The 15736-nt window shown below is 41.2% G+C and overlaps 1 protein-coding gene across 3 annotated transcripts; it reads left to right on the top strand.

Annotated features, from left to right (window-relative positions):
* Nucleotides 1-15100, top strand: ptbp1a (polypyrimidine tract binding protein 1a). Of its 3 annotated transcripts, none has more exons than XM_023271683.3 (16): nucleotides 1-73; nucleotides 850-903; nucleotides 1169-1199; nucleotides 5121-5181; nucleotides 5337-5509; nucleotides 5955-6101; nucleotides 6235-6405; nucleotides 7181-7291; nucleotides 7514-7694; nucleotides 7856-7936; nucleotides 8077-8234; nucleotides 9635-9668; nucleotides 10713-10805; nucleotides 11208-11424; nucleotides 11744-11821; nucleotides 12100-15100. In XM_023271683.3, the coding sequence occupies exons 1-16, from the start codon at nucleotides 66-68 to the stop codon at nucleotides 12230-12232; spliced, it is 1731 nt and encodes a 576-aa protein (XP_023127451.1). In that variant the 5' UTR covers nucleotides 1-65; the 3' UTR covers nucleotides 12233-15100. The 3 variants fall into 3 exon arrangements, with proteins under 3 accessions (XP_023127451.1, XP_035804875.1, XP_023127459.1); XM_035948982.2 differs by having other exon boundaries at nucleotides 51-73; nucleotides 1172-1199; XM_023271691.3 differs by lacking the exon at nucleotides 1-73 and adding an exon at nucleotides 582-649.
* Nucleotides 15101-15736: the final 636 nt, after the last annotated feature.

The following is a 15736-nucleotide window of genomic DNA, read 5'->3' as shown; positions in this document are numbered from 1 at the left end:
GTAAGAAAATCAAGCAAGTCTGCCGCCCTACCTTCGCTTCAGACCTGCAGTTTTTTTCTTGTGCAATGGACGGGTAAGTGAAAAGAACCACACTTAAGACTTACATTTTAAACACAAAACGACCTCGGAGTAACTTATTTTCTTAATTCGGTCGCTTAATAACGCGTTCTGATTTCTAAGGCTGCTCCGGTTAACCGTCAGCCTGGGAAAGTTTACTTGGAACAGTTTTTTTTCATCAAAACATGCAACAGTTAGCAGGAGCGCAAGCTAACTAGCAGCTGCTAGCCAACGCTAGCGTCACTTGCTAACATTAATTAGTAATGCGAGTCGCTTGAGTTAATTTATCGCTTTGTGTAAGCGGCACTAACTGTAAAAATACATAACTTGATGCGAGTGAAGATGTGAGGAGATTTTTTTTTAATCTAAGGAGCTCACAGTTTGTGTCGCTCGCCAACGCAGCCATTAGTTATCGTTGGCTAACTGTACCTTTGTAACTTGGTTTCACGGGAACTCGAGCGCTAGCTAAAGCAACGTGTCTCATTTCCGCATTCATTTGTCTGCGGAGTGCCAGGGCCATGTTGAAGATGTCTGGCCTGAACATTATACGTTGATTGAATCAGAGACTTCTCCAACGAGTTATCTAATCTAGGTAGGGTATAGAATAGCGTATTGTTTAAACAAGCCTATTCTACTCATTTGATCACATGATTTCTACAGATTGAGCGACTTTCGGAGGCAGCTTCAAAGCTGCCGTGAATTCGCCTTCAGCGTAATTTCATTTGTTTCATTTTTGCGTGTACTTTGTGTCAACTCTGAAGTTTGCTTGCATTTTGTTTCAATCCATTTCAGCCGCCTAGACGCTGACTTGTACCCTCTGGGATCCGGCTACGTCCCTGAAATTGAGTAAGTGATTTTGTATATTTTTTCACGAGTGAGTTTTTCTCTAGTGCTTTACTGAATTTCAAGCTTCGTGGTGCGTTTGTCTTTGGATGAGGAAGTTAGTTTGTGTTTAGATGAACAGTACTATAAGAGTAATTTTGCAAAACTGTGCGTTACCACACTGTTACATGATCTGGTATTATGCAGGATTGTTAAAAAATAACCCCCTTATAGACTGTGTTTGGTTTTCTCTGATTCCCACACTAAAGTCATTATTTCTCTTTCACAGCAGTGTCCATGACATATCAGTTGGCACAAAGGTAGGCATTTTTGTTATCATCTTCTCTTTGCAGATAGGTTTGTTTTTCACTGCTTATACTACAGAATGAATGCAAATAGGTAAAAAATTAGTGTGTAAATGCTAGACTCTACATGGTCTTTGCAGAGTACATTCTGCAGTTGCAGACTCATGAGTGCTGTTGAGTGTAATTTCGGTTAAAGAATTTGTCAGTTTCAAGTTCCTGTGGGCTTTGTAGTTTAAAAATGTCTCCTATTCAGGTGCATCATTTTTGGAAATGTTGCTGTTATTGGCAGTGTCTTTTTTCTTCAAAATAGCCAGTTTTCATTGTACTGATATTTTATTCACTGTGACAAGACTTTGTAGATATGCAGCTGAATCATTTTTGTAGGATAATAATAATTTAGAGACTTTTTACAAATCAGAGAGGAAATGGAAAAGAACTGGCCTTACAATGGGGACTTCAGACACATAGTCTGCCAGTTTGCAAGCGCTTCCTCTGTAATTACAGAACTGCTGCCCAAAGCCATTTCTCATGTGTAATGAGTTTGCAGCTGGAGAGCAGCTTGCTTTTTAAACATTATGAAATACAACTGAGTGGTCAGCACACAGAGGTTACAGCTCATGTCAAGACTGTGGACATGGAAGATTTGATAATTTAGTTAGCATGGATTTTCTGAGGTGGGGCGTACATGCTTTCCTGTTCTGTGTCTGTTCGCCTGTGTGACTGTTGAAATGAAACTTCCTGTTGTTTATTTTGTGCGTTCCCTAATAGTCTGGTGACCTTAGAGGGATATTAAGAAAGAATGTTAAGAAAGCTGAATCCTGCCCTGCTGCCTGTTATTTTGTTCGAACTTGTTTTTAGTACAAGACTGCTCGAATAGTGCTAATAAAACAAATGGGCAAAGTATTGTTCAATGTTAAATCTTTAATGTGAATCGTCCCATATAATTTATAGATGCTTACTTTATCCACTCTCTTGGGAAAATTCAGGATGGAGCTGTTTTGTGCTTACATGTTGGTTAGTGTCAACATGTTGACAAAGAAACACACTGGCTTTTCAGCACACTGCTGGTTGTTAATGTGTATACCCAATAAAAATTCCTGCTTAAGTAGTAATCCTTGGTAACACAGCTTGGGGCAGCTATGTGTAGGTGGAGTAATTGAACTCAGCCTGGAGCTGTAACCATCCTCCTGTAACCGTCCTCATCCTCGCGGCCAAAGGTCTTTACATTGTTTAAACAAGCACTCTGATACACACACCCATTACAGGGACACACCCCATCCCTTCTTTTCATTTGTTTAAGGTCTGTTGTTTTTCATCAGGAATTACAATACACCATTTAACGGATGCTGGTCAATACTCAAGGTTTGGCTGCTGCTGTGTTACTCTCTCCTTTTTAACTTTTCCTGTTTTCTGGATTTGATGGGCTGTGGTAATGATGCTGAGTTATGGGGCCCTGCCTTGCTGGAATCTGTAATTATTCTGTCTGGGCAGAGTGTCTGGCATTCCGCGGTCACATTCCTATCTCCCCCCTCCAGCCCCCTGGTGAGGCACAGCTCCCAGCCCCCTCCACTGGTGAAGGCTGATCACAGGAAGCAAACATGTTTGTACCTGTGATCTAGTCCTTTGTACTTTCCCTGAAGGTTTGCCATCTACCAACCCCCCACCAAAGGCCAACATAAAGTTGTTTTCAGATGCTGGTATTGACAAACCATCTCAATTTTGGTTTTCTTACAAGATCACAATTAGCTTTTTCCCTACTACAAATGCTCCAGCAGAGTTGTCGAGCCTTTATTGTTTTTCTATCTCTTTTGATGCAATGCAAACCAGGTGTGACTTGGTGTATGGGGCAGGGAAGTTGCCCCTTAGTTAGTGCTTCTGCTATAATGACGTTGAAGGTATTGCCATTTTGAGAGGAAGCTGCTCAGCAGTTTCAGTATGCGAGCCAACAATGTGTCATCATTCTCTGAAGGTTACTATTACACTGTCAACATCCAGAGCAAACAAAGGATGTGAACAAGTCAAAGCACATTTATTTGGTTTTGTGTTTGGAAAAATGGGTTTGGAGCTCACTGTGTTGGAGTGGGATTTGCAAACCATTTATATGCTCTGTTTTTGTCCTTTTGGCTCTGGACCACACTCCCTCCTAAAGCTATAGATTGTAACACAATTCTCCATTTTGTGTGTGACTTGATGTTCCTGCGCTGTAGACTCTTAGCTCTGTGGTTATTATTAGAATGAGGAAGTAGGATGAGAACGTCCAGCCATGGAACAGTAACCTACAGTCCCCTGGAGGAAGTTTAGTAAAACCCTGGAAGCAGGCCTGATCTTGCTGCTCTTCCTGTTTGGAGTTGGTCTGCTGACTGATAATGTGACTCTGCCCGCCCACTACCGGCGAGTCTGACTGGAGCCACTTCCTTTATTTCTCATGGCTTGAATCTGCCCTCTGTCCATTTATTAAGAATTGATATATTTATTTTATTCCTTTTTTGTTACATTTTCTTCCCACCAACTGGAACAGACCGCTCTGCTTTTACCATTGGTTCAGAATTCTAGACATGTTGACTTATTACTTTAAAGATTAGAGCCATTTCCCGTGCTTCCTCTGATTAAAATCAGTGTTTATTAAGCATTCATTCAGTCATTTTGAGCTTTTAATAGGCTGACTTGCTGTCTGTTTTGGGTCCTTGCATTTGGATTAACTAACTACCATACACTTTAGTAATTTTAGCTCAATGGCTGTATTCAATTTATGTCAAGATTTGACAATGTGCCAAAGTGGGAGTCCTGTGAGCCACAGGGAAAAGACATAGGAATACCTATTTTTGCTGTAGGGTATTGAATTGAGATGGCAGACCCTGTTAGTGTGGGCCACAGAGTGAGAGTGACACACAGCCAAAACCATGTGCAAGTCAAAGAGTAGTTTATGCTACTGCTGTCAGTGCTCTGCTCTCATAGCAACTGTCTCACTACAGAACAGTGTGCCTCTTATAACATTTAGAGGCACCACCAAAGGCTTTTTCTCAGATAACTTTATCCCTGTCCTTTGTGAATAGGCTTTGCCACCCGACTGGGACCACCCCCCACCTCTGCATATTTAGATTTGCAAGGTGGAGAGGAATGCTACCAAACCTGCATGACTGGTTGTTGTTAAAGCGCTGTGGGGCTCTTCAACTCGCGGAGAGTCCTCGGGGCTCCATATGAGTGTGCTGCCATGTAACAATGCTCCTAGTCTCAGCCTGAACAGGACCTTCATTGTAGCGTGTTGTAGAGCTTAGGCTGCTGAGCCACTTCTTGTGACTGCAATACTTCATCTCGCACAACCACAAACACACACACAACCATGAGAACAGCCCTGAAACAGCACTTTATATCTACTAAAGAGAGAGAGGGGGAGGCTGGACAAGGCAGACAGTAAACTAGTGTGGGCTGGAAGTGTCCCCATCTTGTTTTGCAATGCAGAGGGCTTCAGTTTGTTATCCTTCCTCCTAATGACTTGTATGAGAAGATGGGATGTACTAGCTGCCAGCTGTTAGGGTAAGGTCTGACTGCTGAATTGTGTGCCTTGAGCTGAATTGTAGCGGTTCCCTCTTCAGTGTGATTAGCAGTAAAACGTGATTACTTTTCACCGCAAGAGAGAATGGCCCATCGTTACTGTGACTTTAAGGTTTTTAACTAAGCGGACTTGCTTAAGAATAGTATGAAATGGGATGGGATGTCAAATAACCCCGCTGACAAGCCAGGTCGGTGAAATCTTCCTGGCGAGGAAGGTGGAGTTTTTCTCAAGCGTGTTTGCTCGATCCTCTTTTGGTTATCAGATTACTTCCTGCTTTATCACACAATGGCTCGGTAATATGAGAACTGTGCTCTCCACCTGCCATGCTGTGCCTTCACTGGTGAATGCACTGAAGTGAACCATTGTTTTCTTTCCGTCTGCAGAGGGGATCCGACGAACTGTTCTCTTCCTGCATATCCAACGGACCCTATATCATGAACTCAGGTAGGGGGGTTGCCATGGAGGGGTGAATCCTTTTTATTGAAGTGCTTGACGTGTCTGTGTTGTTTGTGTTGCCATGACGATCAATCCATTATTCAAGAAGAAGCAGGGCCTTCTGTTCCCTCCCTGATTGTATCTGCTTCTGTTTTCACTTGCAGCCAATGGCAACGACAGCAAAAAATTCAAAGGTGACGTCCGCAGTCCTGGTGTTCCGTCACGTGTGGTCCATGTACGCAAGCTGCCCAATGACATAAATGAGGCTGAAGTTATAGGCCTGGGACTGCCCTTTGGGAAGGTCACTAATCTGCTGATGCTCAAAGGGAAAAACCAGGTAAGGAAATATCGGTGCAGATCTGCTCACCAAACCTGCGCAACTTGAAATCCTAGGTCATTTTTTTTTTCCACGGCTTGGGACAAGGGATCGGCTTTCGAGCCCTCTGTCGTGACCTAAAATGCTAACAATGACCCTTTGTTGCATCCTTGTGGGTTGATAGACAATTATTCATGGAGGAAGACAGTGAATTTCTTTTTATGTCTTTGTCTCCTATTTTTTATGAACAGCAGTTCTGTATCAAAACCAATAAAAATGTCAGATGAAATTTGTCAAAAAATAGGCAAACACTATTGGGTAGTGAATATAGGTGCCCACTGGCAATGCTGCTAATTATAAGTTTACAGTACACATGCATAATTACTGAATAGATTTAATAAATTTTGCCTTAGAATGGGTGTGAGAGGTAAAAAATTGAATGTACACCTCTGAACCTCCCTTGCAGGCATTCTTAGAACTGAACAGCGAGGAGTGTGCACAGACGATGGTGAGCTACTACTCCTCTGTCACCCCCGTCATCAGAAACCACCCCATTTACATGCAATACTCAACCCATAAGGAGCTCAAGACGGACAATTCCCCAAACCAAGTGGTAAGAGTTAAAACATGCGTTTCAGATATCATAGACTATTTTAGTCATTGCAACACACTTGTTACACAAGGTGGTCATTTGCGTTCATTCATTTATTATTGCTTGGTTTTCACCTGTCTCTGTTTCTCCTTAGCGTGCCCAGGCAGCTTTGCAGGCAGTCAATGCACTGCATGGAGGTGGGATGGGAAGCGTGGCCATTCCAACAGATGCTGGTGGCATGGGAGGAGCAGCGACCCAAAGCCCTGTACTCAGAGTCATAGTGGAAAACCTCTTCTACCCTGTCACCCTGGATGTACTACACCAGGTACAGGCAGCTTTTGGAATTTTGTTATTGGACAGAGATGAAATATTTAGTTGGAAAAGTTCAAACTTTTGCATCATTTTTATCAAAGCCACTGAAGTTTATAGATATGCACTTAAAAACAAGCCACCAAAGTTACCTATTTAATTGGTGGGGGGGTTTTCCACCTACATATATCCGTGACACATTCTTGGTAATTATTTTCCTGCCAGTTTATTTTAGCCTTTGAACAATCCTTCAAAGAAGTCGTCAAATTTGGGTGGTAAAGTTTTCTGACTAATTGGTTTTCTATTTATTGACCAGAGCTTTTATTTTCATGTCTTTCATTGCATCTAAAGAATAAATTAAATGCCATTCTTTACATTTAGTTTTTTCTTTAATTGGAAGTATGTATATACTGTTAATATTACTGATTGTTTAAAATTAGCAACACCAAGCTGTACAGTGCTCGGACAGATTTTGAATTATGCAAACCTGCACACACCTTGACACACATCCTCTCCGTTACTATAAATATACTTGAATATATAATTCTTGTTGCCTCGCCTTCTTCCTCTGGTGCTACACTATGTTGCCGAGAAGTGGTTGTCTAGGACTCAGACCCAACAATCCCAAGATACTTTATAAATCTGGAAGTTCTAAATGAACAAATAATGCATTGTTTATAGTGGGAATGTTGTTTAAAATATATTCAGTTATTTCCTTTGTTTATCTTGCAGGACATTTGTAATGGAATTTTTAAAGTGTGTTATCCTAACGTTACATTTCTCCCCTGTAGATTTTCTCTAAGTTTGGTACCGTGCTGAAGATCATCACTTTCACTAAGAACAACCAGTTCCAGGCTCTGATCCAGTACGCTGATGGCATGACAGCTCAGCATGCCAAACTGGTAAGACTGGTTCAGTTAGTGTTCTTTGTCATTGTGTTTCCATCTGAGGTTGTAACTGTTGGTTAACAAGTTACTGGGTGCTTTGTGTTTGTAAGGTTGTGATTACAGCACAGTTAGTTGACTGTGGGACCAACTGATCAAACAAAAAACTGTAGTTAAACTCACCAGCGTGAAATGCACCACATATGTCACCAACACTCAACGGTCTGTTGTTTTCCTCAGTCTCTGGATGGCCAAAACATCTACAATGCTTGCTGTACCCTGAGAATCAGCTTCTCCAAGCTTACCAGCCTCAATGTCAAGTATAACAATGACAAAAGCAGGGACTACACCCGACCAGACCTTCCCACTGCAGATTCACAGCCCTCTCTTGACCACCAGACCATGGCAGCTGCTGCATTCGGTAAGATTGAGATTTTAAGACATTTGCATGTTCTGTGCTTTGATCATATCTATCAGTGTAATTCATTTGTTGGATTTCAAACATCAAGTCTTTATTTTATTAATGTCTTAGTTTAACTGGTTTTGAAAGCATTTTCTTGTTTTTGCTTCCTCTTGATCTAGCTGCACCGGGCATAATCTCAGCCTCCCCCTATGGTGGAGCTCATGCCTTCCCCCCAACCTTTGCCATCCAGCAGGCAGCAGGTCAGTACAAAATCATAAACAAACATTTACGTGTACAAAATCTCATATGTCTAAATGCTAAAAAAAACAAAAAACAAACTTGATATTCTTTTCAATAAAATACGTTAAGTTGCATGCAATCTATATTTTCTTCCTCTTAGGTCTGTCAATGCCTGGTATTCCCAGTGCCCTGGCGTCCCTGGGTGTGGGCCATAGTGGCATGGCGGCTGCAGCAGCGGCTGCTAGCCGGCTTGGCCTGTCAGGGCTCACTGCCACTGGGGGCCACAACGTCTTGTTGGTCAGCAATCTGAACCCTGAGGTCAGTACTATCCCTAGACTTAAGCTGTTTCTGCATCCTGCCTCTGTCACTTCAGTGCTGAGCAATATTTAATATGATAGTACCTTTTATTTACGCTATGGTTTGTGGACGTAGATGCACTTGCTCAAGAAAACCAGTGTTTTTGCCCCCCGTCTCTCACCACCCCCATGTGATCTGACAAGTTGGAGTACCCTTACCATTGTTTTTAAATACAAGGGGTCATCAATTCAAAACCTCTTCTCTTTCAGGACCTCTCTGTGTTTGACCAAACCTGCTGCATTTCTGACCTGCCACTTTGCTCACTGTGAATTTTAAGTTTATTTTAAAAACTAACTTCTTTTTTTAAAAACTTACCATTTCATATCTTCATTTTTGTCCATTAGTTGAAATCACTCTTGAGTTGTTGGAGAGACAATATTACTTTTTTTGTTGTATTTTTTTAAAGCAATACATGTCCATGAATTCTTTTTATATAGCGTGTAGAATGTATAAGTAGTATGTCACACTCATTACATTTACTATAGGTATCTAGTCATTACATTCAGCATGTTAAAGACTTCTTTTAAGTTTTTAGAATTACTAAAATTGATATTCAGATTTGACTGTTTTATCATATCATTTCTAAGTAATCTAAACAAACATAGCAGGTAATTCAAAAGTACATATTGTCTCTGCCTTTTTCTGTATTTCATTGTTAATCTTTTTTTCTCTTCTTTTTCTCCTAGTGTTCCCATAGTGACAGTGCATTTTAATTTAGCCAGTTCTACTGTCTGAAGCACTACATTTCTTTGTGTATACTGACCTTGTTTTTTTACTTCCTTTTTCTCTCTCTTCTTTCTCTGTCCCCCCTCTCCCTCTTTGTTTTTTTGTTTTAAAACCCCTCACTTCAAATCTTGCCAACTGACTGCACGCCCCAATGACCAATTGTTCCCTCTGTCCTCCTCCCCTCTGCCACTCCTCTGTTACTACTACCACTATTACAAACACTCCTCGTTCCATCCACCCAACCCTCTTTCTCCCCTTTCCATTGTCCCCAATTTGGTAATCACCCACAAATTGACAACACAAAAACACAACATTGGCAACTCTTTGGTACCCCTGATTTTTGCCACGATCTTCCCTTCCACTATCTTCTTTTTCTCTCCTCATCTTCATCTTTCTCTTCATCCTCTCACACTGTTCAAATCTTCTCCTCCTCTTGTCCTCTCTTCATTTTCTTCGTCCCTCATGCCTCTCCTTCCTCCATGGTACTGTGGCCTTCCTGTGGACCTCGCTGCCTGTGGCCTGCGGACATGTCCCGACTCCACTCCACTGTCCTCCACTCCGCTCCGTCTCTTTTCCCCTGTCCCCTCTCCCCCTTTGGCCCCCTGCCCCGCTGCTCCCCCCTGCTGTCTCTAAAGAGCGTTACGCCACACTGCCTCTTTATTCTTTTCGGTACGTTATCATCCTTTCATCTTCTTTTTTATTACTACTGTTACCTGGCGAGGTGGGCATGTCTTGTCTCATGTTGTTGGCTTTGTTTATTTTTTTTAACCACTGATGGCTCATCATCAGGCTACAGGGCTATGAAGGGTGGGGGTGTCTGTTTTGGGAGTTTGTATGACCTGTTTTGGTTGTTGTGGGTTTGTGTGAGGAAAAGTAAGGTGAGAACACCACACAAAGCGGCAGCATTTCATTTAGTTTTGAACGGACCTGATTTACAGTCCATGGGCAAACATTTTCAGTTTTTCATCTTCAAAGAGCACGGCCCTTCAATAGAGAAATTGCCCCACTAAATAGAAATTTGGGTATCATTTTGTTCGGGAATGAGGCAGGAGGCCCATGTAAATTCAAAAGCATTACCCTCAGCAAGAAGATAAAAGTCCACGCTTGATTGGTTCTGCACCGTTCGATTTCTACACCATGAAAATTGATCACATTTTGTTTTTTGTGAGGTTGATATTTTGGTGGTTGCCTTGAGTTACTCAACAACAGTACATCGAAAGATGAAATGCTGCTGCTTTTTTAGCGACTGAGTTGACATATCCCTCGGATTATGTCACCATACTCTTTTTGCAGCCTCAGTTACTCTAATGTAGGTATGTGCATGTTTAGTTTATTTCTGCATGTCTCTCTATGTAGGCCCCTAAGCTGGTCAAGTAATCAACTCTTTCTTCACTGTAGAGAGATCACATTGATCACAACTACTCATTGTACTGCTCTTTGATTTTTGTCTCCAAATCACTACTCCTCTCCCTTCTAAATGCATTTTAGCAGTCATTTGAAGTTTCATACAGAATTGAACAGAATATTTGTAGAATAGCCTAACAATGAGTTTAATCAGACTGTTCATTTAGTGACAGTATGAATAATAATATCGCTGATTTGATTGTGTATATTGCTTTTGTTGCTGTGATTGGCTGTGTGGCTCCTATTCAGACTGTGTTGTATGTTTTCCCTGCTGCACTTGTATCGTGACACTTTCCCCTTCCTCCCTAGGTGTGTATGGCGATGTGATGAGAGTGAAGATCCTGTTCAATAAAAAGGAGAACGCTCTAATCCAGATGTCTGATGGCACACAGGCTCAGCTAGGTAGCTACACTTCAACCTTATAAAACACTACTTTCTTTCTTTGATCTATCACTCCCTTTGATCTTGTTTTTCCCCCTCACATTATTTTACCATGCATTATTTTGAGCCTTTGTGGGGTTCTTCAGGTCTTCCTTTGATAGCCAAATGATTGCCTGTTTCTGTTATCCATAATTGCAAGTTTCTAGAAAATATGTTAGGAAATTTAGGACATAAAGGTATGTTTGTTATGGAGGCTAGTGTGTAAAATTGTGGATAGAAATGATGCGATTCAAATATACCATTAAAGTATGAAAATTCATTGCACCATTCTTTGCAGCAAACAAAAAATCTTGTTTACTGTTCAATTAGGAAACGATGCTGTGTGAGAAGTTTTTAAACAACAAACTTGGTTATGTTTTGCAGCTATGAGCCACCTAAATGGCCAGCGTCTTCATGGCAGAGCTATGCGTGTGACATTGTCGAAACACACGACAGTTCAGCTGCCCAGAGAAGGCCACGAGGACCAGGGCCTCACAAAGGACTACAGCAACTCGCCACTGCATCGTTTCAAGAAGCCTGGCTCCAAAAATTACTCCAACATCTTCCCACCCTCTGCAACACTCCACCTCTCCAATATACCGTAAGGACTGCTGCAAGAGCCTCATTTTCATTCTGACTCTCTCCCCAGCAGCTTTTGTGTACTAAGCTTTTTCCTTTGTTGTCCTGACTCATTTTTTTTCTATATTTAGTGCTTGGGATTAAGTAGTTGTGACATTATTTTCTAAGCATGCAGCTCTAGAGGTGTGTTTGTAGATTTAATCAAGTCTCCCGTGCCTTGTTTTACCACATCAGTAAATAAAAAGAAATATGCAAATGACTAAAGGGGATGTAAACCCACATAAATGCTTTATTTTGATTTTTGTTTTTTGTTCCACTCACCCCCTCTCTTTTGATTTCAGGCCTTCTGTGGTGGAGGATGATCTCAGGAGGCTGTTTGCCAGCTCAGGAGCCACAGTCAAGGCCTTTAAGTTCTTTCAGTAAGTCCCAGTCCAGTTGCATTCAATTTTCTTGAATTGTTAATCTCTTTGGTATTGAATGGCTGTCTGTCTACACAGTACAACCTTCATTGAAGGCAAAGCCAATTTAAGCAAAAGCTGCTACAAAGTGTCATTCATTATTAGAGGCTGAGTAAGATGTCTTGAAGGGGATGAAGAGAATTAACTTTTTTCAGAACAACAAAGCAAATAGCAAGAAATCTACTCAAAAGTGGGCAGTTTGTTGAACTTTTAAGAACACGTTTTGTTTTATTTAACAGAAAGGACCGCAAGATGGCCCTGATCCAGATGGGCTCAGTTGAGGAGGCAATTGAGTCCCTCATTGAGTTCCACAACCACGACCTTGGAGAGAACCACCACCTTCGAGTGTCCTTCTCCAAGTCCACCATCTGAGTGCCTTTCCTTCGACCGTTCAAGTCTTTTGCCATCTGAATGCAGCTATTCTCAAGGTTGCCTTCAGTGGAAATGGCCACCATTACATACTTATGGCTGTGTTTCTTTGAAGAATGTTGCTCCTTTAATCCATTTTACAAGTCATTCCCCACCAGTAATAGGTTTGGGTATTAGAAATAATTTGTACTGTTTATTGACACTGGTTCTGATTACCTCTTCAAAGCCAGAAGGCATCAAAATATGTTGAAAGACATAAAAAGCTCTATTTCCTTTTGGTATATGTTGTCGTAACCTAGATATTTTAAATTAAAATATGGAAGAACTATTTACCATTCACAAATTGACTGTTGCACCTTTGTTTATAGTTGAGCTAGACATGCTGACACTAGCTGATTCTCCAGCATTGTGACACGAGTACATAACCCTGCATTCGTGTGCTATGCCACAGTAAGTTGGACAGACTTTGCTCAGTGCAGGGAGTAGTTTTTGTTTAACTCACAACTGTTTTTTGTGATGTTTGGCTGCATTTCCAAGTGCTAGGTCCTACTCATAAGAATGTAAACACTGTTCACATGCATTAATGCAAGTGTAACAGTTGATGGAAACAAACTTGCTCAGGAATCAGCAAGTGGAATCAAAGCATGTTTCTTATCAGATCCAGTTCGAAGCAGGCTGCTGTTAACCAAACTTAATCCTTGTTTTCATCAAGTCTTATGTGGGGTTCTGCTAAATGGGCAACATTCTGCAATGAAACATATATCTATTGGAGGTAAAGTAGAGGCAGCTGATGAACTGTCCCTTTAGACCAAATCACTTTAAAAAGAAAAAAAAAAAGACACCCTCCACCACAGATGTATGCTTATGTGGATGAATCGTATCCGCACCAGACACACTTCAGCATTCCTTTTACTATGGTAGTCGTGTGGAAATGCCCATTTGTGTGTGCCTTTTTGAAATGCCACTTCAGTTTGGCCAGTCAGTAACGGTTTGAGACAAAGATTTAGTGTTGGCTCACAGGCTATTCAACTTATTTCCCAGCATCCATTTTTTTAATTTTAGCTCATAGCTACCCACCTTTTTTTCCTCTGGGGATCCATACCACTATCAGAAGTCATTCAATATGGACGCTTTTTTTTTTTTGCTGTCTTTATCTACAGTTTCGTGCCTTGCTTTGCCCAAGCTAGATCGCTCTGGCTTCATTTGATAATGACATGGCTGTCAAAATGCCTTTTTTTTTTTTTTTTTGTCCATGCCTTCTAGCATGTACCAGCATGCTAAGATGGGGAAAAGTGGCTCATTTAATCTTCTGTTTCTTTAAAAACACAAATGTTTATCTTTGTATGCATATAGCCCCATTATATGTATCTAGAAACTATGAATGTAAGTCAATTAGATGCTTAATATCCTTGCTAGGTGATGTAGCTCAGTTAGGTGTATCGTGGCAGGTGTAGAGCTGTGTTCAGCCTTCCTGTCTTACAGTCCTCTTTTACTTCCAATTGGTCCTCTCAGGATAATGGGAGTTGGGGCCTCATTTAACCTTATTACGTTTATCTATATGTGGACACCTATATATTCATTTATCTTTTCTTTTTAATGTTAGCATTTACACATGTATCACTTCTAAGCTTAACTGATACGTATTTGTAGTGGCTGGGTTTGATCACTATCGCAGTGCCTTGACTCCTTAAGTTTTTATTCAGAGGCTGAAACAGGCCTGGTCAGTTGACTTTGTTTACCTCTCATTCAGGTGTTTTATCTTACCTGTCTGCAAAGATGCCTTTATCCATTATTTTCAGGTTGTTCTACCTGTGAGAGGGCAGCTTGGAGGCATTTGTCAATTGATGACAATGACAGTCTTGGACTGTGTTTAAAAACCCAGTATATATTTTTTTTTGGTCTTAAAATTCAGGATACCAGAATTACATGGTGGGATAGCCCTCACCCGTTCCCTGTTTGTGTGCACTTCTGCCGCAGTCAGGTTATGTTAGTGCACTTTTCCTCAATGATAGGTCCAAGTTGGCACCATCACGCTGAAGTCTTATTCGTCGTCACATTCCTGCGTGCCTCAAGCACCAGTTTCCACAGCCTCGACCACTGTAGTCTTGGACATGATACAGATGCGCTCTGTCTTCTATTTTTGTAAAAGATTCTTATGCATGATTTAACGAAGCTTCATGTAGCTCCAGACGGTTATTGCTGTTAAGGACCAAAGTATGTTCTATCCCTGCTGTTTTGTAGTGTTGTGATTTCTTAAAGTTTTTTTTCCACGTTCCTGCTATTCTACAAGTCCACAAGGCTTCAGTTCCTTTTTCTGTTCCTCAGATGCCTTGGACAACAGTCACATTAAGTTAAAATGTCTTTTGGGTGACAACATATACTGTATATTGTACCCCTTTTTGTTTGATTGACTTTACAAAGAGCCTACTTTGGTAGAGATTGCTTTAGAATGGATACTTAATTGAACCACAGTCCTAGCTGTGATGTTGACAGTGTAGAAGATTATATGCCTTTCAATTTTGTTCAAAGCTTTTATTTTTCTCTCCTTTTTATATGGGGGCGGGGTGGGGTTATTGTATGAAGCGGGGTTGATGGTTGTATATATTCATGTTTTTGTACCACAAAATCATTTGGATTATATCCACTTTACGTTCAAAACATGTATATTTTGATAAAACGATACAGACCTATTAAGCTCTCCTGAGCTGTAAAACAGAAAAAAACTTTTGTAACACAAAGACATTAAACCTATCTGAACACAGAAGTGTCTCTGTATGTGCCCCACTCCCCCCGCCCCCCTTTTGCCATTCTGATCTTGTCTCTTGCATCTTCTGCTGCCTTCAATAAATCTTTAGTTTGTTCCTTCTTTCATCTGGCCTCATTTGGTTTCCGTCTCTTCCTCTCTTTCCTGTGGTACTGCTACTCTGTACTGGTTAACATCTTGTAACATTTTCTACATTTCCCATGCTGTTTACTACTGGTGGGTTTTTGTTTTTAATCTTTTACTGTATTTCCAACTTCGTACTCATCCCATCTGAAACCTGACTGCTCGTCTGGGCTCAGCTCGATCCCGTTACAATCCCTCGATGTGGCGGCTGTCATGATTACGGCCGACTGGAGTTAATTTGATATGCAACGCTGGATACTTGCTATTCTCTATGATTCTGAATAATCCTCCTGTGCTCTGCTTTGACCTTTTCAGTTCAGGAGGTCCGTGTAAACTCTTAGGAGAGCAGCTATGTTGCTGTGGAAACCAACCAATGTGTCTCAAGATTAACATTAAGATAAAACACAAGAACAGCTATCAGGCATATCTGGCATCCATGTTTATCAGAGATTTCCTCTGGGATGCTGGAGTTGGAGGTGAAACAACCCAGCTACAAACTCTGGCTATGCACCTCTTAAGCCACTAGGGGGAGGTCTTGCTCTCTGGTGGTGATCAGAGGTTGCTGAGCAGAGGTGACTTTACCTGCCACTCACACAATGTCAATAGTTAGTGGCTTAATC

The sequence above is a fragment of the Amphiprion ocellaris genome, chromosome 20 (genome assembly GCF_022539595.1).
Source record: "Amphiprion ocellaris isolate individual 3 ecotype Okinawa chromosome 20, ASM2253959v1, whole genome shotgun sequence".
Lineage (NCBI taxonomy): Eukaryota > Metazoa > Chordata > Actinopteri > Pomacentridae > Amphiprion > Amphiprion ocellaris.
Note: the sequence above shows the minus strand (reverse complement) of the source record. Positions and strands in the feature narration are given on the sequence as shown.

Bases quoted from the DNA above. Each gene is read 5' to 3' on its own strand.
- ptbp1a (XM_023271683.3), top strand. The intron at 7,292-7,513 runs GTAAGACTGGTT...TGTTTTCCTCAG, and splicing joins CAGCTCAGCATGCCAAACTG to TCTCTGGATGGCCAAAACAT. The intron at 7,937-8,076 runs GTCAGTACAAAA...TCTTCCTCTTAG, and splicing joins TGCCATCCAGCAGGCAGCAG to GTCTGTCAATGCCTGGTATT.